General features: G+C 41.9%; 1 protein-coding gene across 2 annotated transcripts in view; it reads left to right on the top strand.

Moving 5' to 3' along the window:
• Window positions 1–16,130, top strand: part of ATP9B (ATPase phospholipid transporting 9B (putative)) — a 428,187-nt gene that overhangs the window by 88,261 nt on the left and 323,796 nt on the right. For both annotated transcript variants that reach the window (XM_077270058.1, XM_077270059.1), the window contains exon 7: window positions 6,848–6,899. In XM_077270058.1, coding sequence (XP_077126173.1) covers window positions 6,848–6,899 — 52 coding nt within the window. The remainder of the gene's footprint in view (window positions 1–6,847; window positions 6,900–16,130) is intronic.

Below are 16,130 nucleotides of genomic sequence, written 5' to 3'. Positions count from 1 at the left end.
GTTAGGATGTTAGAGGGGTTAAAAGTGTAGTAGCAATTTCTCATTTTTTCAACATATTTATGAAAGCTGTTTCTTTACAGACTTATTCAGATTTAAATTGACTTTGAGGGGCCTATATATCCAGAAAAGTGAGCCCATTTTAAAAACCACACCCCTCAAATGCTTAAAAACTATTGTTGGGAAATTTTTAAACCCTTCAGTTGCTACACAGGAATTAATGCAAATTGGAATGGAAAAAAAACAAAAAAAAACCTCTAAAATCTTGGCTTTAGTCCCAAATTTCTAATTTTTGTAGAGGTAACAGCAAAAAGTGGACCCCACAGTTTACCTACTTTCTTATGAGCTCGGCAATACCCCCATGTAATCAAGAAGTTCTGTTTGGACAAATTGTAGGGCTCGGAACAGATGGGGCAATATTTTAATTTTGGAACACAAATTGGCTGAAATAGATTGCGGGAACCATGCCACATTTGCAGGACCCCTGAGACGCCCAAACAGCAGAAAGCCCCCATGAGTGACCCCATTTTGGAAAGTACACTCCTCAAGCATTTTATCCAGGGGTATAGTGAGGATTTTGAACCCAAAGGTATTACACAACATTTGTTAACATTAGGTCTTTTTATGTCATCGTTAGTGATGAGAGCAAGTTCGAATTTGCATTGAGTATGCACCGAGTATCGCGGGTGCTCAAGTGACATGCTTGAGTCCCTGCCCCGCATGTTTTGCGGCTGTTAGACACCCAAAAAAAATGCAGGCAATCCCCGCATTTCTTTTTGGGCTGTCTAACAGCTGCAAAACATGTGGGGTAGGGACTCAAGCATGTTACTTGAGCACTGCGCGATACCTGAGCACCCGATGCAAACTTGAGTATCGAGTACTTTTGCTAAACACTCGTCATATCGTCATCATTTTTTTTTTTTTAACTTTTGAACAAGCTCCAACCCTAACCCTAAGGGCAAAGAATGGAAGAAATAAAATTAGAAAATTAAAAAAAGTAAACTAAGGGGATGACACTGGGGGGAGGACTTTATAATTATTGGCTTTTGATCACTGTGATAGAGAAATGATTTTAATAGCAGGCCTTAATGGTTTTACCATTTTATGTAAAATAACTTAAAAATAGTTGTGTGGCCACTTAAAGTAGTGTCTCAGGTACAGGCGGTGGCTTAGGCATGGGTGCTGGTTAGAATCATACTTTCCTACAATACTTTTATTTCTCTTCATACTTCTCTGTAGCTCAATGACAACATGCCACACCTGTTACATCACTCGTAAGGTACATTTTGGGCAAGAGATGGCCTGCGGTATTTTGGTCAACTTTTTCTTGATTCATCCACTTTCCCAACCTTTAACATTGACACCTGACTATGACTTTTTTTCTAATTCTACCCTTTTTCAATCATTTCAACCTGAACACGCCTTTACCATACATTTTGAATCCCATCAAATACACTTAGGTTGCACCTAGCTAGAGTTGTTCATGTCACCCGACCTGGACAAAAACGTTGATGTGTGAAATAAACTGTTTGCCCTCTTCCTGATTTCCTATTGTTTTCCATGTTTGTCACACTTAAATGTTTTAGCTCACCAAACAAATTTAAATATTAGGCAAGGATAGCACAAATAAACATAAAATGCAGTTTATAAATGAAGGTCTTTATTATTAAGGGAAAACGAAGTCCAAACCTACAGGGCCCTGTGTGAAAAAGTGATTGCCCCTTAAAGCGAACCTGTCACCAGGTTTGGCCGACATAAGATACGGCCACCGCCTTTCAGGGCTTATCTACAGCATTCTATAATGTTGTAGATAAGCCCCCGTTCCAGCCTGAAAGATAAGAAAACTATGTTTTATTATACTCACCGGGGGGCAGTCCGGTCCGATGGGTGTCACATCTTCTTATGATCACCCCCCTCCTGCTTGCTTCATGGCTCCCTGGTATCGTGCTCCTGCACAGGCGTACTTATCTGCCCTGTTGAGGGCAGAGCAAAGTACTGCAGTGTGCTGGCGCTGGGCCTCTCTGACCTTTTTTGGCACCTGCACACTGCAGTACTTTGCACTGCCCTGAACAGGGCAGAAAAGTACACCTGCACATAAGCGCGATGCCGGGGAGCCATGAAGCAAGCAGGAGGGAGGGTGATCATAAGAAGATGGGAGGCGCCGGACCTGGACCTGCAACACCCATCTGGCCGTACTGCCCCCCGGGTGAGTATAATAAAACTTATTTTTCTTATCTTTCAGGTCGGATCAGGGGCTTATCTACAACATTATAGAATGCTGTAGATTAGTCCTACAAGGTGGTGGCTGTATCTTATATCGGCCAAACCTGGTGACAGGTTCCCTTTAAACCCAATAACTGGTTGACCCACCCTTTGCAGTAACAACTGCAATCAAGCGTTTGCGATAACTGGCAATGAGTCTTTTACAATGCTTTGGAAGAATTTTCACCCACTCATCTTTGCAGAATTGTTGTGATTTAGCCACATCGGAGGGTTTCTGACCATAAACTGCCTTCTTAAGATCGTTCTAGAACATCTTAATCGGATTAAGGTCAGGACTTTGACTATGCCACTCCAAAGTCTTACTTTTGTTTTCCTTAAGCCTTTCAGAGATGGACTTGCTGGTGTGTTTTGGATCATTATCCTCCTGCATTGTCCATGTGCCCTTCAGCTTGAGGTCACGAACAGTACTTTCTAGGGGCCGGCCGCTATACTTTCACCCTGCTCCTCCTTTTGTTGTGCATCCGAGACAGCGTGACCACCTCCTCTTCCTCCAAACTTGGCTCGGAGGGGTCTAGGACCTCATTATACCTCCGCATTATCTTCCACCCACTCCTGTTAGGGCATTGTGCACCAGGCTGTTAGAGGACGCTACACAAGACTGTTGGGGCACTCTACACTAGGCTGTTGGGGTGCTCTGCACCAGGCTGTTGGGGCGCTCTGCATCTGGCTGTTGGGGCATTGTGCACCAGGCTGTTGGGGTACTCTGCACCAGGCTGAGAATAGAATGATGGCGCAACCCGTGATCCGGCATTTATACAGTCCGGGTCACGTGGTGTCCTTGCCAATCACAGCCATTCTAATACTTGGCACAGCTGTGACGGCTTCGGAAGTGTCCACAGCCTCAAAGCTTGTTGATTGATTGCACTACAGCCTTTCATCAAATTTTATTCGGAAATGGACCCTGAACAGAACAATGCATTTCCGCAAGAAGTCTGTATTCGGAGTTCAGCACCGAACCCTAGGTGTTTGGTATGAACCCTGAACTTTACAGTTCGGGTTTGGTCATCACTAATATTAGACTATTGGAACAATGACGCAAACTCAAAACATTTTTTTTAAAGAAAGAGCACACTGGTATATTAACATTTGTGTCTAAGTTTCGGGATTAAATCACTTTCTCAAAAAAAAATAAAAAAATGAGACCGTCTCAAAATACAGGGATCACACTTTTGTTTTCAAAGAGAAAAAAAGCCTTGAATTCAGAATTTGGATTTAGTTGCAAATTCTGCGATGAGTGCTGTAATACTGCATTACATTCACAGTCACACACTGAGTGGTGGTGATGAGACTGCTGCAAGAGTTCACTGTACATCTCTTGAATTTCTATTCACAGACTATGACTGCCATTTTCAATCTAGTACATCAGTACTGAAGTAGTCCTGTGTGCTCTGCGATTCTATCCCTGCACAGTACAGGCATAAAATAGTGTTCCTTGTACAGCCCCTATGTTTTATACTGCTTATGATAGCCCCTGATTTGCTGTGCAACACTATGGGAATGGATTGCTTGCAAAACAATATGAAATACCGCATGTTTAGGGCCTTTTATACTATGTATTTGCTGCCCTTATTTCCACTGTTTTACCATACTTTGATTCACGATTGACCCCCAGAATATGTATTTTTTTCCCTTTTTTGGCACGTGATGAAGGTGCAATAATCATGTCTGCCACTGTATTCTCACATATGGGACTCGGTTGTCTTTGAAAGCAATCTTTTTGTGTCACAGCTAGTTTTACAATCAAAAAAGCTTTAGCAAAATGAGCAGATGTATAAAACATCTGTAAATAGCTGAATGCACAGTGTGCTTTTGCAGCCTTAGGTCAGCCTTTTGCACTCTCTATGAATCGGCTCTGCTAAATAAAAATACACAGCAAGAACATCTGTTCCACTTCTGCGATCTAGCAGAGTTTTATGGTACTTTTCTTATGATGTCATCATGTTGCTTCCCAGCAGATTGCATTGTCTGGTAGCCCGTGGCGCTTTACTTCAATTATCTACGTATGACATGCTATATCCAGTGTTCTAGCTCCTCTTACTTTGCCACCTTGGTAATTTTGAATTGAGGATATAAATTAGGATTGACTGTGTGAAGATCAGCATTTGAAAACTGACGGATGGGTAGCATTTGCTTATATTCCTATGGATTGGGATGCCAGATGGCTTTTTTTTTTTTAAACAATCTAAAACTGATGTCATTGAAAGAAACATCTTTTTCAATGACATGTCTAGTATGTGAATGGAATTAAAAAAATAAATAGAAAAAACAGTGGATTTTAGCAGAGTACACACCTATACCAATTTTTAAATAATTACAAAACCTTATTTGTTGTTCTGATAATGTAAAAACCTCTGTATAAATCTGTCTATTTATGTATTGTACATTTTTAGGTGGATTTACTGTAGTTTCTTCCATCAAAAGTTATCATGCCTAAGTTGTGAAGATGTTTTATTTCTCCTTCCCTTATGCTTTGTAAGGACATATGAGTACTATAAACAGCAAAGACTGGCCCGCACCTCCTGACAGAATGAATCCAATGTGAACAGGTGCAAGCCGTTATCACTGCATTATACAAAGAATACAACTGCACTTTTTGCATTAAACTCTAAGCAAACATTGAATATATGAATTATAGGCTATACTAAAGAAGCACTCCCATCAAAATTGTTATCCTCCTATTATATTGCTGTCATTGAATTATATAGCACTGTGAACTTATAATTGCTCATTTTGCCTTTCTACCCAGTTAAAGGGAATCTGTCACCACCACCGCCTGGACAATTTTTATCTATTACTATGGTCATACAGGTAATTGAATGGTTAAACCATAGATAAAAATTGTCCAGGGTGTGACAGATTCCCTTTAATTCTTCTGTTTTCCATTAGGTCTATGACATCACGAGATTAAAAACTGACTTGCGGAATCCATCCTGGAAGTCAATTTTAGCTGCATGAGTCACGATTCACCGCAAAAGTCCCTGGCGGCAGGAGGGAGTAGCTGGGTCAGGAGTTGCATAGGGGAATGAGTTTTGCAGGGACAAGAGACTTCTTGTTTCAACATAGAGCAGAGAAAGAGAAGAATTAACTGGGTAGAAAGGCAAATTGAGCAATTGTAAGTACACAGTGCTATAAAATATGATGACTGCAATATATTAAGAGGATAAAAACATTGATGGGAGTGCTGCTGTATTCCTTGGTTTGATAAGTGGACATTATAGAGGCCAGTCCTCCTATTGGGATTCCCTCTATTAGCTAAAGTGTAAAGTTGCTAATAAACATTGGCTTTTCTACACTTGATCCATCTATGTATTAAACAGATATCCATTTATTAAAATGTTCGTATTTAATCCTAAAGTCCTCCATACACATTAGATAACTGCTGACTGACTGATATTTATCAACAGCTACCTCTCCCGACCATTCCATATACTGGTACGCTAAGCCTGGCAAAGTGCTCCTGTGTTCCCTAGAAGAATCGTTTGGCAGCGGCTTAATCAAATGAATATATGATCTATTGGGGAGAGTCGGGAGGCCACAAACACATTGGACTGGTATTCCGATACCTGTGGGATCCGCCAACTTAAGTCCAATGCACGGGGGTGCCTTAAAGGGAATGTGTCAGCAGGTTTTTGCTATGTAATATGAGGACAGCATGAGGTAGGGGCTGAGACACAACTTTCAGAGATGTCACTTATTAGGCTATGCGTTGATGTTTCCATACAGTAAATATTTTATCATCAAGAGATGATCACTTCCTGGACTACAGCTCTGTCAATATGCAATGTACACAGACAGCTGGGGTGTGGGCGGGGTTAGCTTTCTGAGCTATTAAATGCTTCATCTAAAAACTCTGATTGTGTCACAACTGCTGACCCAGTAATCTTAAGTGATACATCTCTGGAATCGGGGTCTCTCTTCCTACATTATGCTGCTCTCAGTTGAGGTAGCAACAACCTGGTGACAGATTCCCTTTAAGTGTTACTTGTGGCATCAGTTGTGTTACCAGCGGTAATGTTCCCTACCAATCAGCTGCTGCCTTGGGGTCTCTGGAGCTTGATCCTTGATGAGATAAGCCATTTAATGCTACAATTGGATAAAAACCGAAGTAGTGACCAGCACAAAGGCTCTTTCTATGTATCTATGTAATGTAATAGAAAGTCCAGTATAGCTGTAATAGACTCTTATTTAGTAAGAAATTAATATAAGGGTCATATTGTTTCATCTGCTCCTTGAAGCATAGAGCAGGCCTGACCATTCAGGGTGTAATTCTTACTATTACAATCTGCACAAATTTACAAAAGATAAAATAATCTCCGTCTTCATTAATATTCATTGTGCGCACTGACGCTTCACCAATTGGAAGTGCCTGAGAGGCTTAACTGTTACTTATTTATTGTATAATTTTTTAAAATATTGATTTCTAAATTGCAAATGCAGAATATAAAGTACCAGGATAAATCCTATCTTAATTGCATTTCAATCCTGTTTGCGACCTTTGGATGCTAGAACCATATTGCATATCTGGATCGGAATTATTTTTTTATGTGACCATTTATTTAATTTGCAGAATCAAAGAATCCCAGCTGACATGGTGTTTCTCAGGACTTCAGAGAAAACAGGTATGTCAATTGTGTATTTAAAACAAAATATCACATGGAAGAGTTGGTCGCCAAATTCTCTTCATAGTTGCAGGCTTCTTCAAATGTATCTGAATATTTTAAAGTCTAATTTAGTATGTTTGGGCAAAGTTGTTCTGTGGACCCTCCATAACCTACCGTATATACTCGATTATAAGCCGACCCGAGTATAAGCCGACCCTCCTAATTTTGCCACAAAAAACTGGGAAAACTTAATGACTCGAGTAAAAGCCTAGGGTGAAAAATGCAGCAGCTAGCGGTAAATTTCAAAAGTAAAAATAGATACCAATAAAAGTAAAATTAATTGAGACATCAGTAGTTTAAGTGTTTTTGAATATCCATATTGAATCAGGAGCCCCATATAATGCTCCATAAAGTTTGATGGGCCCCATGATGGCTCATGGCCATCATCATACATCATGGCTCATACAGCCACTTGCTCCTTATAGTGTTGCACAAGTGTTATGGCCCCATACAGATGCTCCGCACAGCCACTTGCCCCATATAGTGCTGCACAAGTGTAATGGCCCCATAAGACGCTCCGCACAGCCACTTGCTCCATATAGTGCTGCACAAGTTTTATGGCCCCATACAGATGCTCCGCACAGCCACTTGCTCCTTATAGTGTTGCACAAGTGTTATGGCCCCATAAGATGCTCTGCACAGCTACTTGCCCCTTATAGTGCTGCACAAGTGTTATGGCCCCATACAGATGCTCCGCACAGCCACTTGCTCCTTATATTGCTGCACAAGTGTTATGGCCCCATACAGATGCTCCGCACAGCCACTTGCCCCATATAGTGCTGCACATGTGTTATGGCCCCATAAGACGCTCCGCACAGCTACTTGCTCCATATAGTGCTGCACAAGTGTTATGGCCCCATACACATGCTCCGCACAGCCACTTGCCCCATTTGCTTTTGCTGCCATAAAAAAAAAAAATCACATACTCGCCTCTCCGTCGCTCAGGACCCCGGCACTTTTACCTGCTCCTCGTGCGGCTCCGTCTTCGGCACTGACGTTCAGCAGAGGTCGCGCACTGACTACGTCACCGCGCCCTCTGACCTGAGCGTCACTGCCAGAGGACGATGAAGACAGAGCCGCACTGGAACGAGGAGCGGTAAATATCACGCTGCGCTGCGCTCCCCCTCCCCGTATACTTACCTGCTCCTGGCGCTGTGCAGTCCCTGCTTCTTCCCCGGCGCTGCAGCTTCTTCCTGTATTGAGCGGTCACCGTTACCCCTCATACATTAATGAATATGCGGCTCCACCTCTATGGGAGGTGGAGCCGCATATTCATTTCTGTAATGAGCGGGACCATGTGACCGCTCAGTACAGGAAGAAGCTGCAGCGCTGGAAGAAGCAGGGACGTCCAGGGACCGCGCCGGGAGCAGGATGTCCCCGCCCCCCCTCACCTGCCGACCCCCGGGTATGACTCGAGTATAAGCCGAGAGGGGGACTTTCAGCCCCCAAAAATGGGCTGAAAATCTCGGCTTATACTCGAGTATATACGGTACTTGTTTTTTTACAATTCTTTTTATTTTTAATTATAATGAGATTAAATGGGTTCAGTGTTAAACGGGCTGTATGAGATCTGAATGTTTACAAAGGACCACTCTATTTTATAGGATGGGTCTGGTCCTGCAGCTCCGTCCCATAATAGTGAGTGAGATTGAGCGGCTTCTCAAGACACAGCCATGGACAGCAATGGCGCTGAAGTTTTCAGATTACAAAGATTCTGATAACATTTGGTCCCCAATCAATGGAATGGGCTGTATATTATGATTAAAGGGGTTGTCCAGTCTTTAAACTACAAGTCTAGAGTCACTCTGATGCCAGGAGCGGCAGGCGCTTGACCAATAGTATGTGATTTGCCTATGTGCCGACTAGATGGGTGCGGCCTCTCTCAATGCAAGTGTATTGAAGGAGGTTGGATACAGTCTAGTCGGAATGTGGCCAGAAGAATACAAATCACATGACTGACTGCTCTCGGCACCACGCATTGCGCGTGCTGGGAGGATTCACAAGTCACATAGAGGGACTGCAGACTTGTAGCTTACTTTTTGATTGATGACCTATCTGACACCCGGCATCCCCGCCGATCAGCAGTTACCAGTGTCATCTTCGGCTGCTGCCGGCTGGAAATACTCATTTGCAGAGCTGACTGTCGATTTGAATAAAAGGCGGATGTGCGGTTCCCTGCGGCGGCCACTACCAGAAGACTGCCATCTCCACAAGTGAGTATTTCCGACCGGTAACAGCTGATTGGCGGGGATGCCGGGTGTAGGACCCCGACCGATCATACATTGATGACCTATCCTAAAGATGGATCATCAATCAAAAAGTAGTGGACAACCTCTATAAGACCAGAACCGCTTTAATGAGGAATTACTGTCTATCAAACTACTGTCTTTCCTATTTTCTGCAACATTCAGGAGTTCCGTCACCGTTCAGGCCTATCAATCTATTTTTAATCATGTAAACCAGCTATAATAACAGATCTTCTTTTCTATCCATAATTACACTGGCTTCCATTTTGCTTAAGCTTCTGCTAATAACATTTAGAAATGGTTTACAACAGCTACATGGACTATAGCCTGCAGTGGACTGACTCTCACTCATAAACTGTACAACATGTGCAGATGTCAATGCAGAGGGGGATGGGATGAGCTGTGACCGCCACCTATTGTGAATGGTGGATCCTTTGTTATCGATGCAATCAAAATTATTCACCTTCTATTGCAAATTGGGTTTATTAGCAACTTTTCTGCTGTTCCTGATAAACCAAGCAAGAACAATTTAAACAGCTCAGCATAACTAATACTGTATAACAAGTTGTTTTTTGTCTCCAAATTCCCCAGAAAATGCCAAGATTTAATGACTACTACAGTTGCAGAATTTTCCATTTCATTCAGTACAAGCGTCTTTAGTATTTAGGAGAGCTGCTGTTATGATCGGCCTCAAACACCATGCACAGTTAACCCCTTCATGACATTGCGATTTTCCCTTTTTGTGCTTTCGGTTTTCCTTCCCTTTATTCTAAGAGCAATAACTTTTTTTTTTTATTTTTCTGTCCCCATAGCCGTATGAGAGCTTGTTTTTTTTTTTTTGAGACAAGTTGTACTTTTGAATGATACAATTAATTTTAGCATGTGATGCACTGGGGAGTGGGAAAAAAATTCCAATTGTGCTGAAATTGCAAAAAAAAAATGCAGTTGAATATTTTTTTTTTCTTTTATTTACCATACACACTATATGGTGAAACTGACTTGGCAATAGGATTCTCCACGTCAGTACGAGTACGCAGATAGCAAGCATGTATAGTTTTCTATTTCAGTGCTGAAAAAAAATGTTGCTTGTGTCGCCATCTTCCGACAGCTGTAATGGTTGAATTTTTCTGGATACAGGGCTGTGTGAGGGCTTATTTTTTGCTCCATAAACTGACTTTTTTATTGGGGTAGATACGATATTTTGATCACCTCTTATTGCATTCTTTTGCAATATTTCAGATGCCAAAAATAACGTAATTCTGGTGTTTGGATTTTTTTTTCTCGTTATACTGTTTACCTATCAAATTAATTTATTTTCGATTTTGATAGATCGGGCAATTCTGAACGCAGCGATACCAAATATGTGTATTTTTTTGTTTGTTTGTTTTATTTTTAATGCAAAGGGGGGGCGATTTGAACTTGTGTTTTTTATTTTTTTTCATATTTTTAACAGGTTTTCTCATTTTTAACTGTATTTTTAGTCATTTTGGGGGATTAGGGGACATGAAGCTGTTATTGTTTGATCACTTGTGCATCGGCACTGTTCTGTATAGCAGAAATCACGATCTCCAATGAATGCCGTCCACCGGTCTGCGTTCACAGGAGGATCGACAGGCACGGCGGTCATCAGCTGACTCCCGGCTGTCCTGACAACCGATCAGTGCACTGCGATCACGTGACAGAGGCGATGATGAACGGGATGAATGACTTGCTTCCATCCAGTGCCTGTTAAATCTGTCAGTGATTGACAGCAGGATTTCACTGGTTAACAGCCGCCAGCGGAGCACCACTCCACCCATGGGTGTAAATGGCACATGATGGCTTATTAAATTAGGTTTCGAAGTAGGACTAACTTCTTCATCAGGAGAAACAGCTTGCTGTGTTTTTTTCACCTGATGAAAATGTCTTTCCTACTACGAACCATGTAGAGAATAAATCACTTTGTTAATTTCACCAGCTTCCCTTGGTTTCTTGCATCCAGCAACCCTCATCCTCCTACCATTTGGTCAACATGACGGGAATTCATAGTTTGAGGGTGCTGCAGCAGCTGATATATCTTAAATCCTTGTGAGTAAAAACAACCTTGAAAGATGATAAGTTCCCTTAATCACACCTAGATTAATTCCTTCTCTGGATTAGACCATATTGGGCTTGGTGTCTCCTTTTCCCTCTACTTATTCTCACACTGATAGCATTCCTTTTCATTTACAATAAACTCTGGAGGCAGATTCTCAGGGAAATCCATGTCCGGTTCATAGATCTTAACAGCTCATTTACATATAAAGAAACAAGTGAGTCTCTTTGGAATAATACATTGGATTGCAGATATCAAGGTATCATTTCATTCAGTTTCCTATTGCCCATATGCCTATATAGACTGCTTAGGAGGGTTGATGCTATTGACAGATTCCCTTTTTAGTATATTTTCTCTGAAGTACCTGAACTTTTCTTAGGAAAATATACACCGCTGCAATTGTGCAACCGGGCAGTGTGATTCATGCTGCCCATGGTGTGGGCTACGTTAATCTACTTAATACCTTTAAGTAGCAATTATGCTTTTAGTGTTACCATGGACTTTGGTTGCATAGATGTACAGTTGTGTAAAAAAGTGTTTGCACCCTTTCTTATTTCCTATTGATTTGCATGTTTGTCACACTTAAATGTTTCAGATCACCAAGCAAATTTAAATATTAGACAAAGATAACACAAATAAACACAAAATGCAGTTTTTAGATGAAGGCCTTTATTAAGGGGAAAAGAGATCCAAACCTACAGGCCTCAGTGTGAAAAAGTGATTGCCCTTTAAACCTAATGGCTGGCTGGGCCACCCTTAGCAGCAACAACTGAAATCAAGCGTTTGCGATAACTGGTAATGAGTCTCTTACAATTCTCTGGAGGAATGTTGGCCCATTCTGCTTTTCAGAATTGTAATTCAGCCACATTGGAGGGTTTCCGAGCGTGAACCGCCTTTTTAAGGTCAGGCCACGGCATGTCCATTTGATTAAGGTCTGGACTTTGACTAGGCCATTCCAAAGTCTTAATTTTGCTTTTCTTAAAACATTCAGAGGTGGATTTGCTGGTGTGTTTTGCATCATTGTCTTGTTGCATAACCCAAGTGCGCTTCAGCTTGGGGCCACGAACAGATGGCCGGACATTCTCCTTCAGGTTTTTTTGGTAGACAGCAGAATTCATGGTTCCATTTACCACAACAAGTCTTCCAAGTTCTGAAGCAGCAAAACAACCCCAGACCATCACACTAATACCACCATATTTTACTGTTGGTATGATGTTCCTTTTTTGAAATGTTGTATTATTTATACGCCAAATGTAATGGGTCATACATCTTCCAAAAAGTTCAACTTTTGTCTAGTCGGTCCACAAAGTATTCTCCTAAAAGTCTTGAGGATCATCAAGATGTTTTCTGGCAAAACTGAGGCGAGCCTTTATGTTCTTTTTGCTCAGCAGTGGTTTTCGTCTAGGAACTCTACCATGCAGAGTATGGTGGAGTCATGAACACTGACCTTAACTGTGGCAAGTGAGGCCTGCAGTTCTTTTGATGTTGTTGTGGGGTCTTTTGTGACCTATTGCATGAGTTGTTGCTGTGCTCCTGGGGTAACTTTGTCAGCTGGCCACTCCTGGGAACGTTCACCACTGTTGCATATTTTCGCAATTTGTGGATAATGACTCTCACTGTGGTTTGCTGGAGTCCCAAAGCTTGAGTAATGGCTTTATAACCTTTTCCAGACTTATAGATCTCAGTTACTTTCTCATTTGTCTGAGAATTTCTTTGGATCACAGCATGATGTCTAGCTTGTGTGGATCTTTTGGTCTATTTCACTTTGTCAGGCAGGTCCTATTTAAGTGATTTCTTGATTGAGAACAGGTGTGGCAGTAATCAGGCCTGGGTGTGGCTAGGGAATTTGAGCTCAGTTTCCTAAAGATTTGATAGACCACAGTTAATTTATGTTTTAATGGGGGGCAATCACTTCTTCACGCAGTACCCTGTAGGTTTGGATTTCTTATTTCCTTAATAATAAAGCCCTTCATTTAAAAACTGCATCTTTTGTTTACTTGTGTTATCGTTCTCTAATATTTAAATTTGTTTGGTTATCTGAAACATTCAAGTATGACAAACATGCAAAAGAATAGGAAATGAGGAAGGGGCAAACACTTTTCCACGCAACTGTATTTTAGCTATGTGGGTCGAAATGTGCTGTTTCTCTACAGATTAATTTAGTGTGGCTGTACTGAAAGCGTCCAAATAATAAGAGTCTCTTTGTGATTTTCGGAATGTTTTAGTAGCTTTATGGTATTGAGTTAAGAATTTAGAAAGTTGTCTAAAAGTAGTGATCTGTTGAAGTGCACTGCTTGACTGTGAAGAATGACAAATGACTAGAGTGAAGTTTTGCACATACGGCCAGATAAACTTTTATCTGCGGGGCATGAGCAACTGCCAGCAATCTGTCCAAACTACTTTAATCTGTTTCCTCACCTCAGTACCATTTCAGTTTTAACATTTGATTTAACTTGGACGGGAAATGTTTTGACACCTATTTTAAGCTGCTGAATAATATTGCCCTTTTTGTAATCCAGTCATTGTTTTAAGCTGTAACCTCAGTCAAACACTAGATAGGTAGAGAGCCAACATTTCCTTTATCACCGTAAATCATCTTGTTAAAGGAGAAACAAGTCTTTGAGGATTAGTCAAAGAACTGAGAACAAAAATGCAATTTACATAATACCACAGAGACAATCGTTTATTAACTGTTGCTTCCAGGTAGCAGCAAAGAGAATTGGAGATGGCAATTTGCAAATTACACTTGTCTTTTGTCAGGCAAGTGACGTCACAAATGCCAACCTGTAATTTTTTTTATCAATTATTTGTACAGATTTTAGAGCTTTCAAAACCATGTCCTGTCCTCTGTGTTGAAGATTTCTATTTGATTTGGCGAAGTCTGCAACAAATCTTCCTCAGTAGACCATTTTCCTACACTAGTCCTTTAAGCTGGGTTACCAGTACCATGATTCGTGATATTTTTCATAAAAAGATCGCAGTTTGTGCCACAAAAAAGGTGCTTTTCCAAAAGGAACAAATTGTACTTTGGGTGTTCAGATGGAGATGAAAGGACACCACAATCAAAAGCAGCTTTCAAAAGCTTCATTGTAGAATACTTAGGTCAAAAGGTGATGTCCTTCTAATATGGTACCAGGTCCATACTCCAGGAAAAAATAGTAATGGTTTCCCAATCTTTTACTACTGGAGGCTCACCAGCTAGAATGATGGTTTCGATCTGTCAATTTAAGGAGGTACCCTTCAAGTTTCATGCAAGTACAGTACACATTTTGATCTTTAAAGGGAATCTGTCACCTACTTTTTCGTATATAAGCTGCGGCCACCGCCATCAGGGGCTTATCTACAGTATTCTGTAATGCTGTAGATAAGCCCCTGATGTAATCTGAAAGATAAAAAACTAAGTTAGATTTTGCTCACCCAGGGGAGGTCCGGTCCGGTCCAATGGGCGTCGCGGTCCGGGTCCGGCACCTCCCATCTTCATGCAGTAACGTCCTCTTCCTTGCTTCCTGTCACAGGCGTACTTTATCTACCCTGTTGAGGACAGAGCAAAGTACTGCAGTGCGCAGGCATCGGGAAAGGTCCGAGAAGCCCAGCGCCTGCGCACTGCAGTACTTTGCACTGCCCTCAACAGGTCAGATAAAGTACGCCTGCGCAGGAGCCGCGACAGGAAGCAAGGAAGAGGACGTCATTGCATGAAGATGGGAGGCTCCGGACCTGGACCGCGACGCCCATTGGACCAGACTGCAATGGACCGCCCTCCCAGGTGAGTATAATCTAACTTGTTTTTGTTATCTTTCAGGTCACATAGGGGGCTTATCTACAGCATTACAGAATGCTGTAGATAAGCCCCTGATGGCGTTGGCCGCAGCTTATATACGAAAAAGTAGGTGACAGATTACCTTTATAGATTTCTGTTGTGGATTCTGTTTTTGGGCTCCCTCTGGTGGTTACAGCTGGTACTGGGTGACTTTGGTGGGTTGCGGTCTCTGGTTTCCACCTGTCCATCAGAGGCTGGGTGTTTCCTATTTAACCTGGCTTTCCTGTCATTCCCTTGCCGGCTATCAATGTATCAGTGTGTCTCTGTTACCTTTGCTACCTGCTCCTAGGCCTTCAAGACAAGCTAAGTCTGGATTTCCCTGTTTCATGTTTGCTTTCATGTTTTTAGTCCAGCTTGCAGATATGTAATTCTCTGCTGCTGGTTGCTCTAGTGGGCTGAAATTACCACTCATGTACCATGAGTTGGCACATGAGTTCAAGTAATTTCAGGATGGTATTTTGAAGGGTTTTAAGCTGACCGCGCAGTTCACCTTTTGTATCCTCTGCTATCTAGCTTAAGCGGGCCTCATTTTGCTGAATCTGTTTTCATAACTACGTTTGTGCCTTCCTCTCATTTCACCGTCATTATATGTGGGGGGCTTCTATTTCTGTGGGAATATTTCTCTGGAGGCAAGATAGGTCTGTGATTCTCCTGATAGGGGCAGCTAGATCTCCGGCTGGCGCGAGACGTCTAGAGTCCCCCCAGGAACGTTCCCCGGCTGCTGTTAGTTGAGTGTTGAGGTTCAGGATCGCGGTCAGCTCAGGTTCCATCACCCTAGAGCTCGTCCTGTTTTTGCCCGTGTTATGTGTTTAATTCCCTGCCATTGGGAACATGACAGTATAGCCGGCCCACAAAGTGTTAATTGTTTGGGCTGAAGCAGGAGAAAAAGAAGTGTTGAAGGGAATTTTTATTTTTTTTTCCCTCAGAGTTTTGCTGCCTAGCCCTTAATTGCTGTCTAGCTGCTTCTTACCTCCTCTTAACCCTTGAATGGCTCTGACCTTAGCTGTTTAACATGGATGTCCAGAGTTTGGCTTCCAGCCTGAATAATCTTG

The sequence above is a fragment of the Ranitomeya variabilis genome, chromosome 6, assembly GCF_051348905.1.
Source record: "Ranitomeya variabilis isolate aRanVar5 chromosome 6, aRanVar5.hap1, whole genome shotgun sequence".
NCBI classification, from domain to species: domain Eukaryota; kingdom Metazoa; phylum Chordata; class Amphibia; order Anura; family Dendrobatidae; genus Ranitomeya; species Ranitomeya variabilis.
Note: the sequence above shows the minus strand (reverse complement) of the source record. Positions and strands in the feature narration are given on the sequence as shown.